Source organism: Pangasianodon hypophthalmus, chromosome 20, assembly GCF_027358585.1.
Source record: "Pangasianodon hypophthalmus isolate fPanHyp1 chromosome 20, fPanHyp1.pri, whole genome shotgun sequence".
Taxonomy (NCBI): domain Eukaryota; kingdom Metazoa; phylum Chordata; class Actinopteri; order Siluriformes; family Pangasiidae; genus Pangasianodon; species Pangasianodon hypophthalmus.
The window spans coordinates 3,985,093-4,006,339 of NC_069729.1; the positions used below are offsets into that span (position 1 = coordinate 3,985,093).

General features: G+C 41.1%; 1 protein-coding gene across 3 annotated transcripts in view; it reads right to left on the minus strand.

The window, feature by feature from the left end:
• Positions 1-21,247, minus strand: part of LOC113539583 (ataxin-7) — a 31,474-nt gene that overhangs the window by 9,619 nt on the left and 608 nt on the right. For 2 of the 3 annotated variants that reach the window (XM_026935419.3, XM_026935417.3), the window contains exons 2-4: positions 15,411-15,621; positions 13,444-13,512; positions 6,566-6,670 (exon numbers count right to left, since the gene is read on the minus strand). In XM_026935419.3, the coding sequence (XP_026791220.2) occupies positions 6,566-6,670; positions 13,444-13,512; positions 15,411-15,612 (376 nt within the window). In that variant the 5' untranslated portion in view covers positions 15,613-15,621. Of the gene's footprint in view, positions 1-6,565; positions 6,671-13,443; positions 13,513-15,410; positions 15,622-19,504; positions 19,601-21,247 lie in introns of all 3 variants that reach the window. The other variant, XM_026935418.3, reaches the window with a different exon arrangement.

A 21,247-nucleotide genomic window follows, 5' to 3' on the forward strand; every position in this document is an offset into this window, starting at 1 on the left:
AAAAATGGGCAAGCGTAAGGATCTGAGCGACTCGGACAAGGGCCAAATTGTGTTGGCTAGACGACTTGGTCAGAGTATCTCCAAAACAGCAGGTCTTGTGGATGTTCCCGGTAGTGCGTGCAGTGGTTAGTACCTACCAAATGGTCCAGGGAAGGACAACCGGAGAACCGGCAACAAGGTCATGAACACACAGTGTATCGCAGCAGATCGGTCAGAGTGCCCATGCTGACCCCTGTGCACTGCCGAAAGCACCTACAATGGACACGTGAGCATCAGTACTGGACCATGGAGCAATGGAAAAAGGTGGCCTGGCCTGATGAATCACGTTTTCTTTTGCTACCCTGGCCTCCAAATTCCCCAGATCTCAATCCGATCAAGCATCTGTGGGATGTGCTGGACAAACAAGTCCGATCCATCGAGGGCCCACCTCACAACTTACAGGACTTACAGGATCTGCTGCTAACGTCTTGGTGCAAGATACCACAGCACACCTTCAGAGGTCAGTGGACTCCATGGGTCGATGGGTCAGAGCTGTTCTGGCAGCACAAGGGGGATCTGCACAATATTAGGCAGGTGGTTTTAATGTTATGGTCGGTGGTTTTAATGTTATGGTCTGATCGGTGGGTACAGTGCATAGGATGCATTTTGAGAACAGCAAAAGTTATAATTACCCACAAAGAGAAAGTAATACTGTGGGTAAATTAAAAAAAGAAGCTCCTAGGTTTTTTTTTTTTTTAAATAAATAATTATAAAATTATAAAATAATAATTATAGATTTTCTAAATAATTTTAATTAAATGCAATTTGACAGCATTTAAAGATATGTTTAAATTAATTTAAATTATGTTAAATTAATTTTTAATTAATTAATGGTATTCCTAAAAATTAACTAAATTGTTCTACAGAAACAAATACAAGTCAGGACTAATGTGCATCGACAGCGGAGATATTCCGATTAGGATTTTGGATGGAGCAGAAGGAGGAATTCGGGACTGAGGTGTTGAAGTAAACGAGGAGGAGCAGCAGCTGGAGCAGTAGTCGTGTAGCAGAAGCTGGCATGTGGTGTTAACGCTCAGCTCAACTCAAACACTCTGCAACCTCCAGCAGCTCCGGGCTTCCTGCCAAACACTCCTCGCTGCGGGAGCAAAAAAGTGTGCACACACACACACACACACGCGCGCGCGCGCACACACACACACACACACACACACACTCACATGCACAACCCTGCTGCTCCCCAGCAATATTAGCTGCTCGGGCTGCACGCAAGCTGCACTGAGAACGAGAGACCAGGAAGAGAAGCTATGATTCATTTCAGCTAATGGAATATGACAGTATCTTGCACAGGCCTCTCTCTGTTTCTCTGTCTCACACACCCACACTCTCACTCACTCTCTCACTCACACACACACACACACACACACACACACACCCCGACGACTGTTAACGTGAAGCCTCTAAAGCATATCATGTTGTGAAACTGGCACAGCTCCAAGACAAAGAGCTTAAAAAACAATACGCAGTCCTGATTAGGCCGTAATATCCCATGACGCCGCTCAGATCTCCAAAGTAAAGCATTATGGGCCGGCTAAAGAGCAGCGCACTTCACATACCGAGGATACGACACCGCACGCTGCCAAATGACAACACAACAGCCAGCGATGTCTCACTATCGACATCACCAAACCTATTTCAAGCTCATTAATATGACACCATTCACCCATTCACGTCCATCCAAGTTTATTTTATTAACACATTAGTCACTTAATCTGATTCATAATTAGATGCTTAGTAAAGATGGAAGATATGACGATGTAATATGTCAGGATCATGATTAGGGGAGTCATGGTTATTGCATAATCACGCAGTTATTTGAGCTGATCGTGATTAACTGCTGCACAGTTCTTTATTAATTCGTGTAGCCAGTCAGACTAATTAGTACACTTACATGAATAGATCTTACTATATTTTATAAGAATTGATCTCTAAACAACATTTTGTCGTGTTACAAAACAGGGACTATCCCGAAAACGTCTTGCCTGTGATGTCTGAAGGGTTTCATTCCAGCCAATCAGGAGCCACACCTTTTAATCAGTTGATCTCAGTCTAATAAACTCTTGGGCGTAGCTCCTGCTTGGTTGGAATGAACACCTGCAGTCATACCGGCTCTTTGAGGATAAGACTGGAGTCCGTGTGGAATCGTGTGTATTCAGCAATATGTGTTTGTTTTGTTTTTTTTTGTGCATGTGTGTGTCATGTTTTCCTTTGCAAAAAAACTTTAATAAATTAATCAGAAACGCTCAGTGGAGCTCCTCAACACCTCACTCCTGCTGTGAACCCCATCGTGTGCTGAAAGAACACACATCTGCTGAAAAACTGGTGTTTTAGCGGCACAAGAATAGACAGAAATGTTTATCTGAGCACAGAAAATAAGCTCAGAGACCTTGAAAATGAGTAAATTTAAAGACGGCAGATATGAAAAATCTCAGGAGATAAAAGATCTGATAACTGATGTAATTTTATATGGTCAGGTTGTGTTTGGTGAGAGTTTATCATACGCCATGAAGACCTAAAATATATTTGTAGAGCTTCACACTCCAAGTCCAGTTTTACACCAGGCTGATAGCAGCAAGCGAGCTGGCTAACATTTGCTAGTTAGCTAAAACAGAGAACACAACTTGCGTAATAAAAACCCACACACTGTGAGCGACCAGATGCAAGTTTTACCCTGAGTGAGGGTAGCACTTTGAAATAACAGCTAAGCAGAACTTTTGTTTTAGATAGCACACTACTGTCGTGTAGTAAACGCATTTTTGCAGGCTCTGTGTTTTGTGATAACAGCAGCAAATAATTACATCCTTGGAGTAGTGAAAATTTGGACGGCATCCCAGACCTCATACTACAGAACTAAACAGCATGTCAGTACACAAATACTATGTAAATTTCGACTCCCGAGTGGTGCAAAAGAAAAGTGCTTGCTCAGTCATCAGGAGACCTAAGTCTGGATTCGAATCCCGACAAAGCCGCGGCCGTATGTGGTTGGGAGCCCACGGTTCATGGAGAGCATAAACAACCGAATCTACGGACAGCATAATTGACCGTGCTCTCTGCGAAAAAGGAACGGCAAACTCTCTCTCCCCTGTCAATCACAGCAACACTAGCCAGTCGTGGGTGTCTGTGAGCTCATGTATGTAGAAGAGGGTGGATAGCACTTGTTTTTCACTGAGTGTGTTACGCTGCACTGCAATGCAGGTGCAGTTTAAAAAAAGACGGGGTTGACTGGCTTTCTCGCGTCTCGGAGGAACCACCTGTTAGCTTTCACCATCTCCAGCTACCAACTGAGGTAGGGTAGAGCTAGCTAGTGGGTGGGAACTGACCAAATTGGGTGGAAGTCAGAACTAGTCAGCTTAAATGCCCTAAAGACCTAAATCATACAGATCGACACACACACACACTTTCAAAGAAATGTCTTAACTCAGTGAGAAGTGTGTTAGAGGCCACATTCTGGCCGCGCTTTCTGATCGGAGTTTGCACAGCAGTCGTAGATCAGCAGTTCCACACGGGGGAACTTGCACTTGGCACGCATTTGCGATTCTGTACTCTGAGCAATAGAGTTTCCTGAACTGTGTCATTAATCTGTGTAACGTCATTAATCACTGAGCGGTGAAAAATCACCAGTGTGTGCTCATGAGAGACAGTGAGATGTACAGCAGCAGACTGAAGAATACCCTAGCTAAGCGTCTGAGCTCATCACCAGACCGCTGTAGGTTCAAAACCCAGGATGAAGAGACGCTGAAAAAGACTTATTGCGCTCTGCTTGGATTGGAAGGCAACTAAGTTTGGACGAAAGCGACAGCTAATTAAATTAAACGCAAACGTAAGAATTATTTTAGAACTTAAAGTAGGGTTACACAAGATCTCAAAGTAGGTGGAGGGAATATATCTGATAATGCAAACTGCTGTGGCATCTACTTCAGATTTTGCTTTTCTGCTCTTTTTTTCAACTCAACAGCTGTATCATCTTATCAGCAGTTCTGTTTGGGGAAACACAGAAAAAAAAGGCAAGGTTGTAACAGGCGTTAAAAAATGAATTAATTAACAAGAAGTTCATTTTAATCCCTATTAACCATTGCGTTATTCACATTTTCACCCTGGAGCACACAGCAACAAAAAGACAAAAAAAAAATAAAAAAAAATAAAAAAACATTATGACCCAACCTCATTGGCAGCTCTGGTGAAAAACTACAAACTGCACTCTTATTCTGCTCCGACACGCATTCCTCAAGTTCCTGTCATCATTTCCCCTCTAGTATTTTATAACAGTAATTGTAGTTTATTAAATGATCCACTGGAAGCCAGAAAGACAGAAAAATGTCTATAGAGTTGTTGTAAATCAATGGTTCTACATAATTTTTTTTTTATAATTCTGTCTTTAAATGTTAATATCCATTACACAGTGCATCAAATTATACAGCACAATCACAAAACTGTGAAATCGATGGTTGTAACATTTTAATGAAGCAGCTGTTGAGCCATGTGTCACTTTAGCACACTTAGACATTTATAAAGCAGATTTCCCATCAATGGACTATAAACCATGCAACAGTCACCAAGTGCATCGTGGGTTTAACTTCAAAGCTCAGTCACTAAAGCTGTTCAGTTCAACTTAAGCTGCAGACAAAAATCTCCCTTAACACACTAACCACACAAAACTTGTTTTTCTTGACACTTTCTGGGAAATTAGTATGAAAACTAGTCATCATGCACCGCTATTAAATATGTGACAGGACCATATTAGCTAATCAGGTTCATTCAATCTTTTATTTTTTTTTTTTTTGCTTTTCCTGGTGGGGACCATGGTACCAACAGGTTCAAGTGGTCAATCCAGACTATCCCCAGTCTATCCCTCCTAAGATTTTCCCCAAACGATCCCATGCAAACCGCGAGATAACACCTCTCAAGTCCTGGGTCTGCCCCAGGGTCTCTGGTCCAGTGGGATGTATCTGATACAGCTCTACCAGAACACGACCTGGGGCGTCCTTGTAAGGTAAGGTGCCCAAAGCACCTCAACTGGCTCCCTCTTGATCTGGAAGAGCAGCGGCCCTACTATGAGGATATTCAGAGAATATGATTCCAAGATACTTAAACTCCTCCACCAGGCGCAAGGTCTATCCACTCACCTGAAGGAAGATCCCACTATTTTTCAAGAGAAAACCATGACCTCAGACTTGGAGACGCTAATCTGTATCCCAGCTGCTTCATAGTCAGCAGCTAAATGTGTCAGAAGTTCACAAAGTAGTGCGTGTAGGGAAGTGGTGGATCAATGGTTAAGACACTGTGCTACTGATTGGTCATGAGTTCACCATCAAGCTGCTACTCATGGGTCCTTGAGCAAGGCCATTAACCCTCAACTGCTCAGTGGTATCCTGTCTCAGTTGCAAGTCGCTTTGGATATAAGCTTCAGCCAAATTAAGTAATGATCCAAGTACCCCGTACTCATGCAAATACCTCCCACAACAAATTTCAGGGCACATGATCTTAGGCCATCTCCAAATCCACAAAACACATGCAGATGTATGGACGAGCATACTCCCATAATCCTTCAAAAAGCTGTGCAAGAATAAACAGCTGGTGCACTGTTCCATGGCCTGCGTGGAACCCGCACTGCTCATCCTGAATCCTGGGCTCTACTATTGGATGGGGTCTCCCCTCTAGAACCCTGTCTGTTCTCCGATATCCAAATGCCAGCTTTGCAGCATTTTGGAAGTGTGTAGGGTTGCGGGTTTTATATTCTAATTTACATATTTCTAAAACATTTGGGGATGTGCTACCATAGGAAATTAATCAGTAACAAGATTATTTGTTTGATGCAGCCTGAGGTGAAGCGAAGTTACTGCTTCCACCCTGAAATGTCTTATTATTATAGCAATTTGCCAACGTTGTACAAACCAAAGTAATGTAGAAATCGGTCAACGTAAGTTTGTCTTTCAGTATTCCGCTTTTGCTTTTGTCGCAAAACGTCACCACATTGCCCCGAACGACAACAGCTGAGCAGAAAAGGCTGATCAGGGGCTTAAACGCAAAATGTTTGGCTTGTATTATTAGCAACAGACGCAGATTCAGTGCATTATGGGTTCACGCTGAGAGCAGCTGGACAAATCCAGCATCAAATTTCCGTCTGTCGTCGCCGGGAGATTTTTGTTTTTAACCGCTCGCGAGTGTTTCGAGGCAGCTGATGCATATAATCAGGTATTCTCAAGCACCTTTTCTCCTCGGGTACATAATTCTCGGAGTTAAAAGCTGTGGATTTGGATTAAAAGGCACGAAGGGCATAGCAGGAATGGAGCGCATCAAATATTAACCAGACGACTGTAAACACAAAGTGGAAATCAAAGGCTGATGATCTCTCAGTTGCTCGCTTTCTCTCTCTCACTCTGTTTTCACACAGCAGACACAGAGCAGAGGTGGGAGTGTTAATTTCCTTCACACAGATAAGACCGTGCAAGACAGACAGACAGACAGAGAGAGAGAGAGAGAGAGAGACGACAGGAGATTTGAGTCTTACCGTAGTGTGCTTGGAAGGCCTGGGGTTTGACGACCTGACTGCAGTGGCTGCATATGACCAGGTAAAAGTCGTCCTGCGCAGGACATTGCCCGAAAATGGGCATATCTGCATGAGGAAAAAAAGAAAAACAAGAAAAAAGAAAAAAAGTTAGGCTCAAATGCATCGACTTCATAACAGTATGCACAAACTGTTACAAATTATTTCTTACAGACACAACTATTTTAAACTCTCTGATTGCCACTGCCAGGCTGAACGGTATACAAAACACCAGCGCTCATAAGGGCTCCGGGAACGGCGCCAATGTTTGGGTGTGTGCGCCGTGTTATCTGTATAAATATTTTCCAATGAAGACCCGAGAAATTTTCTTTTCACGCAGCCTGAGCAACGTCCAGGCCTCAACAGGAAAAAGAAAAAAAAAAAAAGAAAACGCTAAACTGCTGAACGAGGCCACACACAGACGTACTCGGATGTGAACATGTGGAGTTATGCAGCAGCTCGGCTCTGGTGACGTCTCCAAGAAAGAGATCGGCCTGTTTGGCAAGCACGCGGGCAGACGATTGCTCTCGGCTGAACTCGCACTGTTTTTATAGAGTTGAAAAAAAATATAGCAAAGACAAGCTACTAAGCCAGCCATTCTGGAGCTTGCCTCAGGGAAGTGAGACATAGAGAGAGAAAGCCAGAAAGACACACAGGGAAGGAGGAAGGGAGGGACTCCCAGACTCAATGCCAGCCTGAACAACCATAGAATCTATAAGCCCTGGAGTCTATAGTAAGCATCTGCTCTGGTTAGATACACACTAGCGCTTTGTCATTCTTTGTCACTATGCAAACCTGTGCAACACAAATAACCTTGCCAAAAACGCCTAAATGCCGTGCAAACACAAAATAAGCCAGGACATTCCTTACCAACTCTTTTGATGCACCACCTTTTCACTTACACGACAAAACCGGAGATTCCAATCCAGTGCCAATTACCCAACACAATGCAAATACTTCTTATATCTTCTACCGAACCCAGAAAGAGAAAAAGAATGTGATTTGTTTACTTGCAACGCATTCAAATCTGCTGAATGGTGACACACGTGGACCTGCTCCGAGAAAACACATGACTATACGTGAGGGTTGTTTTCCTTTCCCAGAAACCAGCACGCATTAAGATTTGAGATTCATTTCCAAATCGATCCATGACATGAACATAAGCATGAGTAGGATTTTTTTTAGCATTAATTTTGAATCCGTATCTTCACACAATCAGGATAGTACCTAAACTAAAGGTTATATTAAACTGTCTTCAGTCAAGCAAAGAAAGGAGGGAAAAGAAGAAGGGGAAAAAAAGCTACAGGCCTCAAGCTGACTGGTGTTCATGTGCTTTCTTTAATTTTACATTTTATCGTTTATGATTCATGAGCAATTATTTTATTTAATTATTATGAAATATTTCCAATAATTAAATAAAATAAACAATCACTACTACTATAAACAATCACTACTACTATATTTATTTTATGGTTACTTTATTATTATTTTTTACAATTATTGATTAAGAATTTCAATGACACTTTTTTTTGTCTGCTTCTTCCTTTATGTTGTTGTTTTTCCCCCTAAAGCTCTTTCAGCTGCATCTTAATGCATACTGTATAAATAACTTTATTATTCTTAAAAATATTATTATTAACAAGGTCACTGATTAAAATTCAAACTCACTAAACTAGACAGCAATATCACATGTGTTTCTCAATAATGATTCACAAGTCCCAAACTAATTAATGCAAGTGTGAAGGCAGTGCTACAGTCCAGCTCCTCTCTTCGGGTTTCTTAACAGCTAGCGGTGCTTTAATGACGCTTTTCACGGCACTGAGCGCCGTGTGGGAGCCGCTCGCCGGCGGTGGATGATTCAAGGCCCCCCCATTATACTTAACACACTTCAAGTGGCACTTACACTAAATCAAGTGCTCTACCAGTCCCTTCATGCCTTAATAAACACTAGCAAGAGTAATAAAGAGCCAGCGGCTGGAGATTTTAGCCATGGAGTACGAGCTAAAAAGGTCATAATAGCATCCTGGTGCAACCATTATTATTATGAGCAGGGCTCTCCAATCTGATGCTGCTCTAATGGAGTCTGTACAGATGACTAATCCGGGCAAAACTGTGCAACTTCTGGGGAAAAGCATGTAGCGTGAGTAAGTCTGATACATCGGTTTGGCCATGGCTGTGAGAAAGATGGCCTTTTGATCAGATGTCAAGGGCACTTGGGCAACTTTAGTCTAATTACACACATTAGAAACGCCCGGGCTGAGCATCACTTGAGCAAGAGGGCATGCCATCACGCTGAGAAGGTCCAGATGGCTCTTAATAAAAAATAAAAATAAGAGAAGCAAATCCACTGGACATCGGTTTAGAAAACAGATTAGCAGGCTGGACAGGAAAAAAAAAAAAAAAAAAAAGAAATCTGTATATGAGGAAAAAGAAAAGAAGAGAGATATGTATACAGGGAGAGAGAGAGGTGAACAAAAACAAAGCAAGAGAGAGAGAGAGAGAGAGAGAGAAAGCCTCTTCACTGCGAGTGATAAATGTACCACAACGAACTGTCTTTAGAAGCCCCGTGTGCAGAGCGAGTCAACACATGGAGTGCACAGTCTGCTGTGTGTGTGTGTGTGTGTGTGTGTGTCTCCAGTCAGTCATAGCCCACCTCAATGTGCAGCCCAGCTTTTAGTCACGTTCTGACGATGACTGTACAGAGTCGTGTTGTTTGCACCTGCGCTCACAAGCACATCTTATAACGCGCATTAGTATCCATCCTTATATATATATATATATATATATACACACATATACATATATACATACACACACTGTCAGTATTTATCACGTTGCTGTTATATGCTAAAAGAGAGAGTAGTTGCGTGGAAAAGCAGCATGCTGAGCAGAAAAAAAATCTATTATTATTCAGCATTGTGTTAAGCAAAAAACAGAAAAAACAGACAGTTGTTTTATTAGCTGGGCTCAGCAATGCCACAGTCATCCGTGTCATCATGTATGATAAGGTTATGAAAGGTTATGGAAGGAGGGCCACAGAGGTAGCAATGTAACGTGTTTACAACAGCAGGGGATTACACAGGCAAAGGAGTTTTAGGGTTTGCATTTGTTTTCCCTGTGCTGAGAAACGGAGGCTGCTGTAGTCTGATTTAGCGAGTCCAGACGAGGAGGGTTGTGAAATTTCGTTTAATCTGTATTTAAAACAAGTCAGCGGTGCGGTAACTGTCTGATCACACACTGTGACTACCCGTAACAGCCCTGCACTGGAAATAATGGCAAAGCTGCAGGTCAGTGATCCAGTCATGAGCACAGGGTCAATAATCAACACTATCATTTATTTCAGAATAAACTTCGGCTAGATTGTACATTTTATATATCTATATACAAATGATTTTCATAGACCGATGTTGAAAAAGAGAGCGCCCCCAGATATAACCATATTCCTGGGAGTTCATGTGACTTCAGATAAAAAAAAATAAAACAAAACAATAATAGCTTGGCTATCATTGGTTCATGGATGGTATCAAGGTTGCTTTTCCACTCCACACACCATACAGGATGATGAGCTGTAAATACTCTATAACTAATTAAAACCAGAGAGGCCATGAATGGACTGATAGATGCCACATATTTCCTACCCAGAGCAAACTCATGTAGACACAGAGACAGACACGGAAAACTCCACAGACAGTAACCTGAGCTCAGGATCCGAACCCTGGAGTTACGAAGCAGATTCACTACCTGCTACACCGTTCATCCATCATATGCAGATTATACACACACGAGAGCGCTGATTTAAATTATTCGATGAAGTGCACCGGGAAACTTATCACATGGAAGATGCATTTACAGAGTCTGAAAAATTTGGGTGGGCTACTGAATTCAAAGCTTCTACAGTTTTACGCCGATCTACAGCTTCAAAAGACATGGGAACTGGTACGAGGGCGGAGCCGGTGCAGGGGCGGAGCTGGTGCAGGGGCATCTACTAGCATTAAACTCCTACAGTTGACTTATCTCTCTTTCTCTTTTTTTTAAAGAGCTAGAAATAAAATATGCTAACAAGATAAAACAAAGTCTGTCTCTTTGTCTGTCTGTCTCTTTCTTTACCTGAGGTGGTGAACGATTAGAACATTAGCTCATCAGCGTGTGTTTGGGCAGGCAATGGGCGTGGTCGGAGTGGTTTCCCGTAGACGCGTTAAAATTTCTGACAAATGTGAAAGCGAAACAGAAATGACAACCTTCAACACTATGCACCATGTAACTCTCGTAACAGTTAAAGCTCAGACTTGCTTAAAAACAGAGCTGATTCTATATCAGATGGGACCCATATCTTTTGTACCTATAAGATGCATCTTTCACCTGAAAATGTGGATTATAGTGCACCCTTAGAAATGACTCTCGAGCGTATACCTTTTGTATCACCCCTTCATCAAGGAAAGGTACTGTGTAGTACCTTCTTTTCTGAGACCACAGCAGCTTTCACTTAGGATAAGCAATGCCAGCAAGTCCGATCCCAATCAATACTAGCCTGAAGCTGTTTGTTTCCTCTCTGGTCAAGCACGAGCTGATAAACTGACACGTTCTCGTTCTGCAAGTTCTCTTCATTCGGACTGTACATCGTGAAACGTTTCCGTTGCTCTCCGCACACTAGCTCCATTGTGTTCCCGTGCAAATGTGCTGTTAGATAAACGATCCTCACAAGTACAGCGTGTAACTGCTTCAGGCACAAAGAAAGAGAAGGTTTGATGGAGCGGAGGGAGTAGACGTCTTTAATGACGTATGAACAGCCTAGTTGTAATATTCTATGGTAGGTGGCATAAGTATTCACCCCTCTTGACCTTTTCCATGTTTTGTATGGTTACAACCTGGAACTGGGATTTTTATCATCTGATTTACGCAACTTTCGAAGGGGCACAATATTTTTTTTTTATTGTGACACAAAGGTTCATTAAAAAGCCTTAATGAAAAAACAAAGTGTTTGTCGGTTCAATACTTGGTATAACTAGCTTTGGCTGCAATTGCAGATGCAAGTGTTCTGGGATATGTCTCTACCTGTTTCGAACAGCTGATTCCTGATATTTTTGGCTAAACTGCTCAAACTCTGTCAGATCACATGAAGTGCACTCAAGTTAGAAACTCTCAATCTGGGCTTTGACCGGACCGACCTAACTCTACGATCACACTACCAAGTGACAAACAAACAGTTGCTCTTTCGTGTTCTATTTACACATGACATGGAGCCACAGCGACAGCGGCAAGTGACAAAGTGACAGTGAGACATATGAGGAAGGAATAAATGACACAGTGAAGCAACGGATCCAAAGGCTTGGACTGAAAGATGCCTTGGACCGAACCTATGGTGTGTGTGTGGTTCGCTGTTTCTTCAGTTCCCCAATCACAAACTTTAGTTCGTACCTGTAATTAGATATAATAATTATATCCACGATTTGATCTTATCCTGTCTCATACGATGTCTCATTAAATGTGTCATTATGAAGAAATTAATGCATTATGTAATTTGTGCTTAACCAGTTAGCTTGAGAAGTTATATATAACTACTACAGACATCTGAACTAAAAAAAAAACAATCAAACAACAAAAAAAACCTTTGAACAGTGCAGACCAACAAGCTGCAACAGAAGAAGTCTGTTCACACCCACAAGAGACTCAAGCGACACGAGTGACGTGTCACTTGTTCGTGTGAATGTAGAATAAGATATTCACGTTCTTGGTTTTGAACCAACCCGTGTAGCTATTGCGACACTTTAATTGCATTTAACTAATAATCTAACTTCCGATGGCAAGTGCTTGCCCCAGAACTCATTTAGGGGATGAATACTTTTGCAATTTATTTTGATTTTACCCCCTCATCAATATTAAGGACTGTTTTGGGTAGATTCATGACACCACACCAGTGATAACGCCACTTAGAGCAATTTCATTTCCAGATTATAACACTACAAAATGTAGAAAAAGTTCAAGGGGGGGTGAATACTTATGCAAGATACTGTCTCCCTCCCTCTCTCTGTCCATCTCACCTTTGTTTTTTTTTGTTTTTTTTTAAACACATACTTTGGTCCTTCTTAACATCCTCTATATCACAAAGTCAACTGTGGAGTAAACTTGATGCCTGCACTGTGCTTTAGACAGGCCTAATGACGCGGAAACAGAATTCATTATTTAATAATTGTTCATTATAATGAAGAGGTGAAAAGCTGGAGGATGATGACGGGACAGGAATATGACTATGACTCATCAGTAATGCTCGTAAACAAAGATTTGGTGATCTTGTGTTAACACGGACAATATGTTTGTTAACTCTAACAGTACGGTAAAATCAGGAGTTGTCAGTCATTTTATTTATTTTTTTTTTTATAAACACACTACACACTATGTATTTGCAATAATTATATTTCGCAACTGAGTGTTAAAACCTCAGGAAGCTTTTCCAAGAATCTGGAACTGTGTCGTGCTTCTACCGAAATCATCAACAAATTGTTGAGCCACACAGCTAAGAGGTTTATTTATTTATTTATTTTATTTTATTTTAAACCTGAAACTCATAATGCTGCTGAAACTTTTATAGCTTTGCCAAAGGTGAGACAAAATTGACACACATAAGGAATTAACTAGAAAAAAATGTAAACCCTCTGGGACTTTTTTTTCCCCCCCCAAGCAGGAAGTACCAGAACACTTGGTGCCTAATAAATGGTCTGTTTTGTCAGTGTTGAGTTTGCATCATCTTTGTGTCATTTTATTAATAGGAGCACAAACAACCCTCTTTAAGGCATAAATATTAAGGCTTTCTGATCACATGTGAAAGAAAAAGAGAGAGCACCCACCTTCTCTGCACAGTCGCATGGCTTCTCGGTTCCTCCCGCATTCTTTAAAACTTTCTTCTGGTTCTATGCCTACGGAGACGAGTCAAAAAGAGACGCATTAAATAAAATACAATTGGCAGACTGTTAAATAAACAGGTGAACAATCAGATAAAAGGTACAGTTTATTCATCAGATACTGTAGGATAAACAGATAAACATGTAAACAGCCAAGAAAATATCTACAATATCTAAAGACGGAAACATTTACTCAGTCACGTATGAGGCCAGGCAGGATACCTGATAAACAGGTAAACTGTCGGGTAAATAGTTAAACAGTCGGATAAACTCTTTAATAAACAAATTGTCAGATATATAAGCAGGGAGAGATTCAGAAAAACAGTCACGTAAATGGTCAAACAATGCACTCAACATTCATTCTGCAAAATAAACAGTTTTTTTTTTTTTTTAATATACATTCATTCATTCAATCAGGTGTCGGATAAATAAGTCAGTTGTCAGCTAAATAGCTAAATAATCAGGGAATAATATTCAACAAACAGATTAACAGATATATGAGTAGGTAAAGAGTCTGATAAAGGAGTAAACACAGTTAGGTAAAAACACTAAGTAAACATTTAGTAAATAGATAAGTAGTTATCTGGGTAAAGAGTAGTCAGGTAAACTGTGTAATCAACAGGTGAACGTTAATTCAGTCAGTCAGTCACTTAGGCAAACTAGTAAACAGCTAGTAAACAGCTAAACAGACTGATCAACTGGTAGCCAGTCAAGTAAACTGTATGTATTAATAGGTAAACAATTAATTCAGTCAGTCGGTTAGGTGAACAAGTAAATAGTTAGTAAACAGATAAAAAGTCTGATACAGAAGTAGTTATTTGGGTAAACATTAGGGAGGTAAACTGTGCTGTATAAACAGGTAAAATGGGTGATAATACAGGTCAACTGTTAGTCAGTCAGTTAGATAAACATGTAGCCAATCACTTAAACTGTGGAATAAAAAAGTTAGTCAGTCTGTTTGGCGAACAAGTAAACGTTTATGAAACTGATAAATAGGTAGATAATTAAATATAACTTCTATATCTATCTCACATATATAGTCAGGTAAAACATTTGATCAATAGGTCAATAGTAGGGTAAACAGGTAACCAGATTAGGGAGGTAAACTGCACAGTATAAACAGGTAAACTGTGCTGCATAAACAGGAAAACTGTGCTGCATAAACAGGTAAACTGTGCTGTATAAACAGGTAAACTGTGCTGCATAAACAGGTAAACTGTGCTGCATAAACAGGTAAACTGTGCTGCATAAACAGGTAAACTGGTGGATATAAACAGGTAAACTGGTGGATATAAACAGGTAAACTGTGCTGCATGAACAGGTAAAATGGGAGAGATAAACAGGAAAACTGTGCTGCATAAACAGGTAAACTGTGCTGTATAAACAGGTAAACTGGTGAATATAAACAGGTAAACTGTGCTGCATAAACAGGTAAACTGTGCTGCATAAACAGGTAAACTGGTGGATATAAACAGGTAAACTGGTGGATATAAACAGGTAAACTGTGCTGTATAAACAGGTAAACTGGTGGATATAAACAGGTAAACTGTGCTGGATATAAACAGGTAAACTGGTGGATATAAACAGGTAAACTGTGCTGGATATAAACAGGTAAACTGGTGGATATAAACAGGTAAACTGGTGGATATAAACAGGTAAACTGTGCTGTATAAACAGGTAAACTGGTGGATATAAACAGGTAAACTGGTGGATATAAACAGGTAAACTGTGCTGTATAAACAGGTAAACTGTGCTGTATAAACAGGTAAAATGGGAGAGATAAACACAGTGAGCTGACTGACTGACTGTTAGTCGGATAATCAGGTAAACACTTGCTCTGCTGTCGCTACTTTACTGGCGGCTGCCTTCTTTTTTTTGGACTCGTTGCTATGGGTTACGGCTCGAGCACTCACCGTCGGTCGCGTGCAGCTTCACGGCGTCCACCCAGCAGCTCCACGCCTGGCCCAGCATGACTTCCGGACTCGGGAGAGACGCCGCGCGCTCGCCGATGGCCGCCATTGCTGACGCGCCTTCAGTCCGCTGCTGCTGGTGTCTGGGCGGCGCTCTGGCGCGCTGCTCCGCCCGCGGCTCGCCCTCCTCGGCCTTTTCCGACATGCTTCACCGCTAGAACGGAGCGCGCGCGCGCACACACACACACACACACAAACACACATACATGCAGCCAGTCAGCGCTCTGGTTAAACACACCGAGGGGCGAAACCGCGCTGATTTCCCCTCCTCCACCTCTGAGCTGAGCTCGGGACTGTCGGTGTGAGCTCGCATCGCGGCGGATATGAGCACATCAATCACTGATTTAACACGGTTATGGACGGATCAAAACTTCGGCCCGGATCACGTGAATTGGCAAAACACAAGCCGGCCACACACACACACGTGCTTGTACGAAAGATTACTTTCCGTGTCAGTCTTTGTTCACTAAAACAGAGCTGATGTGGAAAATCCCTCTCTTTAATGCACTCAAGCGTCACTGAGGAACAATTTACTGTACACAACTCAAACAAGTCAAATATGCACATTACACACACACACACACACACACACACACACACATGCTTAAAAGTACTCAGAAAATGTAAAGCCATTAAAGGAAATCTCAACCATGAAATAAAAATATATTTATATAATATAGATCCTAACAGAAAGAAGTGTAACCTTAAACAAAAAAAAAAGAAAGAAATCTCAGAGTGTCTGTGTGCAGGCCATTCGAGTTCCTCCACTCCAGCCGTGGTAGAGGTTGTGTTCCCGGCGCTGGCTTTGTGCACAGGGGCATTGTCATGCTGGAACAGGTCTGAGCCTCTCAGTTCCAGTGAAGGGAAAGTGTAACGCTACAGCATGCAGAGTCGTTTTACACCATCATGTGCCTCCACACAGTTCGTGGAAAAACCACAAATGGCTGTGAAGTTCAGGCGTCCACAAACTTTTGGCCATACAGTGACATGTTAGTTACATGTGAAACCTTCGCTTTAAAATGAATTACATTTATAAGGGAAAGGTTACACCCCAGTCACTTGACTGATATAACTCATGCTCACATGAGACTCAATATAACTACAAAAAATCCTTTATTTTTCATTTCTTAAAAAAATGAATAGCAATTCTTTGGTTTCTGCATCAACTACACCAACACTTTAGTTCACACGTTAGTTCAAAAAGGCAGCAATCAAGAAACTGACAATGCAGTACAATCCGGTGTAGTGAATATCAATTTCTTGAATTTCAGTATATTCATACCTTGTATTTTTGACCTTAATCACAATCCCCCAGTGTGTAAAAAGCTTTCAGGTGCCAGTGCACACAGACAGTGAACACGTGATGAACCAGTTGTCTTTCCTGTCTGCACTGAATGCTGGGTAAACAGCGAGAACTCGCGTATCGCGATATGAATTTTGTGTGGAATGAGTGCTAACCCACAACCATCAACTACTACGGTGCAATTACGATTACACTGAAGCCTAACTGCTGATCATCTTTTTTTTTTTTTTTCATTTTCATCCTCACAAAAAGGTCAAAAGCATCTGCGAATATACGCTGCCTCACACAGCCGACACGCTTGCATAATACAAACGCCTTAAAAAAATGTATTTATTCAGCGCGGGTTACTGATCTGCTCCTTGGTGTGAATAAATCTCTTTCTGTATCCTTGGTACACGATCCAACCTACACTTCAGCCTTGCCTCCACCTTCTAGTGAAAAGTGTGTGTGAGATGGACCTACACGCAGAGAGAACAAACAAGAGTCATTTCATTTGCATAGATAAAAATGACAGATTGACAAAGCCTTACGGACACTTTGGGTATTTTTAAATCTGCGCTTATATAATACTATCCTAATCGAAATATTAAAATTCATATATTATAATGAGCAGAAAGTTGGTCTAGAAGTGAGTTACAAACTTTGATCAAGATTTGCTTGCTTTGCTCACGGATTGTTTTTATTTCCAGCTGGCCTCAGATACTGATTCAGGGGCTGACTTGTGCCAGCGATGTGGAACAGACCATAAAACTACAGGCAACAGTCAGCCACAGGTGCTCAATGATGGCCTGACGGCGTCCGACGATCAGCTTGGTGTCTCAGGGCGCTTTCGCACCTATTACTTTGTTTTGTGGAGTCGGAAACAAAGCTAAACTGATTCTTTTGGTTCGTTTGCTAATTGATTTAATTTCACACCAAAAGGGGAGAAGAAAGAAAGAAAGGAAAAAAAAAGAAAAGATGACAGCTTAAGGGTGTACCGAGCTGAAAATAAACATCTTTCATTCATTAGTCAGAATTATGAGCAAACTTTACCAACTGCACCGAGAAATCACCGAGCTAAATAACGTACTTGCTAATTATATAAATCCAGCGCTTGTTTCCTAAACTCACATGGCATTTCTGCAGCGCTTCGGCTCTGTCCTTTGGCTCAGTTTAGCAGCTCACATCCACAACCCGAAACACGCGGCACATCTGGTTCACTCCCTGCAGCCGATTCAGAGTCGAATCACTTTCTCAGTGTGTTTCGAGTTCACTTCGCGAGACCACCTCGCTCAGACTCTCACAGTTTTGGTCCACACCTGAGCGCGATCGTTGTGTTCTCATCTGCCTGAAGAACCGCACCGAGATGGAGATCGCAACCAGGGCTCCATTCGAACAGACTGCACATGTAAAAGAACCCTCACGCTAAATCTGTTAGCTCCTACACATCGCCTCTGACTTCAGTATGACCTGATAACAGGGAGACACTGTATCGGATATTAATTGCTATGACAGCTTTGGCCTTTGCGAAAAAGCAAATGAGTCCAACTAACCGTGCCACTGTGTGTGTGTGTGTGTGCGTGTGTGTGTGTGTGTGTGTGTGTGTGCACGGTGATCATCCTGACCTGATCCCAGACCCTCCAGCTGAGGTCACGTGATCCAAATCATTCTGGTGAAAATAATGCAGCCATCTTTAAGTACTTCTTTTACCTGCCTAATAAGTACAGTGAAGGTGCTTTAAAAATCTATTTACAGATTTTAAAATGCACCGAAATCTCAATCTGGATGGTTTTAAGTGTAGATCGTGGGTCGGTGTCTACTTATTAAAGAGATAAACAATGCACATGGCAAAATGAGAAAGTGATCCAAGTGATCCAATGACAGCTGTGTAGTAAAAACAGTGTGATTACAGAGCGAACGAGAATTAATCTAAGAGTCGCATATCATCAGTGTGATTTTTTTTTTAATTAGTTGTTAATCATATAATGAACTAAAAAAGCCAAAAATCATATTTATATACAGTTCAATGTCACACAACTGTAGCTCAGTAATAAGATGTACTGCGCATCATGTATCCAGTCTCTTATACCACAGCGTCTAATATCTGATTGGTCAGAAGGTGTTGATTAATTTTCTATGTTTGTTTGTTTTGTGATCGTTTCTCTAGTAACAAATCATTCACAGGGACTTATAGAGAAATCTAATAATAAAGAGTTTATTACCACAAAAACATGTCAAAAAATTATATGGTATGTTTTTCTGTAAGGAGACTTTTATTTAACATTTATGGAAGGAGTCTCCAGTTTCAGCACTCAGTAGTTTTTCCATCATTAGCAAATTGTCAGGTTTGAGGACTTTACGTTTTATAGTTTCTCTATAACGTGACAAGCTGCATCAAAAAAAGAGAAAAAAGACTGACTAGCGAGGGAGACGACTGTTTATAGCTTCTATAAAGTAAGTGATTAACTTGTTTCGAGATGTTCCACAACATTAAACGGATAAAAAGCACAAATTGCTGGAGTATAAGGCAAATAAATCACTTCGGGACATGATGTTATTGGAAAATAATCCACTTCAAGGTGACTCCGCTTCATGTCATGCCGCATCACACCACTCCGCTGTTGATTATTTTCCCATGACAGCATGTCCACAAGTGTTTTATTCCTTACCTTTTGCATATCCGATGCTGCTATTAGAGCACAATTATTTTCTAGAATTGTCAAAGTGCATCTGATCTTCTTCTAACATCTCATACCTATTGAAAAGTGAAAAACAGAACTCCGCAGCCCAAATCAGCAGATCCTCATCGGCTCTGGCGATTCCGCTCGGCCACGCGCGCTGAACACAGGACCTGCAGGCACACGGCAGAGGCAGAGAGGGAAAGCTGATCGTATTGTTTTCATCGTCCGCGCACAATAATCGCCATTTAGGGAGTCGGCCGCGTGTCTGCCAACGGGAGATGCCGCTCGGCTGAAGGCCAAGTGAATCTGGTTGTGGCTTTCTGGTACATGAGCTACTTATGGAGCAACCCGCCGCTACAGAGTAATCCGATCCAATAAGCACTATCCCTGGTTAACCACCTGAGAGCTCTGCAGTTGGCATCCCGTTAATCCCTCTTCCAGACAAAAAAAAAAAGTGCTCTGAAAACTCTTTGGGCTTTTTAGCACATTTTGAGCTTTGATACATGAGCAGGCAGTAATTATCAATAGTATAGACATATATATATAAAGAACTCAGTAGTAAAGGTTTTCTGTATTTTAAAGTAAACGAGCATGTTACGGAAGAGTGTACGGATATTAAGGATAGAAAGGGTGTATGCTTAAGAAAGAATGTGCATAAATGTCACTCCTCTGCAAAAGAAATATCACTTTAAAATGTTATACGCCACGCCTGACATTATCACAAGCAGTGGAAATGGCATTTATGCAAATGGTGATGGTGTAGGCTGGTTATTCAGCGTGACCACAAGCCTGCAGAAAAATTCCCCTTAAAGTAGAGCTTAGGAGGCTTTCCGTCTTACTGGCAACAGCAAGAAATCGAACAAACAATCTAACAGACGGCCGGGTGAGTGATTTGAAATTATTTCGTGATTAGTAGATGTGAATATATCACGATACTGATACACTTATATACTGTCTTATTGCCCTGCTAGTAAATCCAATCATATCGTAATCACGGCAGATTCGGTAGTACCGTCAAATATCGAACCGAAATCGTATCGTATCGATCTACACCTCTACGTAGCGTATCCCTGAACGACACCTTAAAGAAAATTTTGATAAAAGTCATGAATATAAAGAGGTAATGAGAAATAATAGTCACTAGTAAAAATCTCCGTTTAATGAAGCCACTGTTCATCAATCCCATTTCAAATGTACACACAGTTATGGGTTGAATCCTGAATCAGTCCCTACTGTTAAAATAGTGCACTTCATACAGTGTACAAGCCACTATTAGGTATCCTGTGTAGTGCACTTCTTGAGGAAGAACTGCGGTGTTTGGTATTCAGCCCTAACTAAACGCCTACATTTTGAGTAATGCGAGGATTTCATGTTTCATATTTAACAGCAACAATGTAAAGAAGAATATATAATTATAATATAATAATTATTATGTTAATAATAACTATTCTAAATGTTTTTAAATACACCTAGGATATACCTGAATTAAAAGAAATTGCACAAAAATAAATAAAAATGGCAGTTATGTGAGCAAAGCGCCGAGTTTTTCGGTAAAAATCTGGTTACTTTTACAGTTTCTGTTGCAGTTTTGAACAGAAATGGTTTCACATAATGAAGAAATTGCTCTTTTTGCTGTAAGTGTCATTTCTAAAGTTTGTTTTTGTCCGTGTTAGTTAGCTGTCATTGCTCCATTCATTCAGAGGCCTGCTCTAGTGAGAGAGTTGCTCACTTCACTAGAACAAGTGCACTTGGACAGAGTGAAGGCAGGAAAAAAAATGGCGAAACAAAAACAAACCAGAAAAGTGCAGCCGATAACA